General features: G+C 45.6%; 1 protein-coding gene across 1 annotated transcript; it reads right to left on the reverse strand.

Moving 5' to 3' along the window:
* Window positions 1-13: 13 nt before the first annotated feature.
* LOC108356998 (uncharacterized) lies at window positions 14-961 on the reverse strand (the record flags this gene model as incomplete). The annotated part of the gene is made up of 1 exon (XM_017608093.1): window positions 14-961. A coding segment is annotated over exon 1 (948 nt), but the record flags the coding sequence as incomplete, so codon positions are not given.
* Window positions 962-1,361: the final 400 nt, after the last annotated feature.

Here is a 1,361-nt window from a genome sequence, read left to right on the forward strand (position 1 = left end):
TGAGGAGTGGAGCCTCGCTGGGCACACAAGGACTGGTCCACATAAGAGCCATTGCGATAAAGGCCACTGCGGTGCATATAACAAGCCAACTGCCCAATTTGAGTGGACGTAACGGGTACAGACAACGCGGAATCTCATTCTGCACTGGCACAATAAGACAACACTCAAACTTGAAGATCGGATAGCTCATGATGCCTTGTTGCTCACCAATGCTCGTGTAGGGATGCATTGAGATCTCCAGCTCCTGCTTCTCGAGTTTTTGCCTGATGATACTCATATTAACACTGCTCGTAATATCATGTACCGCATTAGGATTGCTGATACGCAGCGTAATATTCATGCGACGGAGGAAGTTCACAAATATGTGATAGGCAAAACCGCGTATGTTCGTTGTGTTTTCTCGCTGATTATGCACAAAAAAGATGCGTGGCAGATCATTCTCGGCAGGCGTTGAGATTGTGTAGCCCTGCAGATCAGTGGGTGCAGGCGGAAAAATATTTTCGTTTCGATTGTATACACGAAACACTTGCATCTGTGGAAAGGGCGAGTAACGGTATATGGTGTTGTTGTACAGCAGTATGGCGTGCAGAAATTGTAGCTGCCAGAGTTTGGCAAAAACCGCCACTGGTTCAAGCCGTGCACTGGTGGTCACCACGATGACTTTTGTTTGCCGTAGTTTACGCAAACGCTGATCAACCACGCGCCAAATGCGATCGGTTGGCGCGTCACATAACACAACGCTCAAGGCATCATTTTTAATATGGTTGCGTAATATATTACCTGGTGGTTTCGAATGATCATCAGCTGTGAAGATGTAACGCGCAGCCAAGAGACGCCGATCCAAGCTGGCAGCTATAGTGTTAAATAAAGCGCCCTTTTCGTCGTTTCCGCCTATGAAAATCGGCACGTTCGAAATGTTGTGATGACGTAGTGTGCGCAATAAAACCTCGTCGAAAGTCATTGTGTANCATCATCTTTATTGGCAAAGCATTAGGCGATTCAGTTACACACATAACTAAGTGGGTCAGGTTAGAAATTAAGCATCAATTTCATTTCATTTTGTCGGGTCCATAGACACGTCGTTTTCGCAACCACTTCGGAAATAGTTCAGAACTCTTTCAGGATCATTTCGTTACTAGCTATGAACTACCGCGAAATGACGCCGCACTGGCCCAAAATTAGTCTGGGATGGTTTTGATGAAGTCGTGAACTTGTCCCGAAATGATCTCGTGCGAGACAAGTTGAAACTTTTTATTGTCCCACATGAGCCCTTGCAGATAGAGATACAATGAGATCAGCCCCCGAGATTATAAATAAGATCTAGGCTTGTTTCTCTCTGAAAAGAGGGTGAAGTGCGTACT

This window comes from Rhagoletis zephyria, unplaced genomic scaffold, assembly GCF_001687245.7.
Source record: "Rhagoletis zephyria isolate East Lansing unplaced genomic scaffold, Rhagoletis_zephyria_1.1 Rzeph_scaffold_68803, whole genome shotgun sequence".
NCBI classification, from domain to species: domain Eukaryota; kingdom Metazoa; phylum Arthropoda; class Insecta; order Diptera; family Tephritidae; genus Rhagoletis; species Rhagoletis zephyria.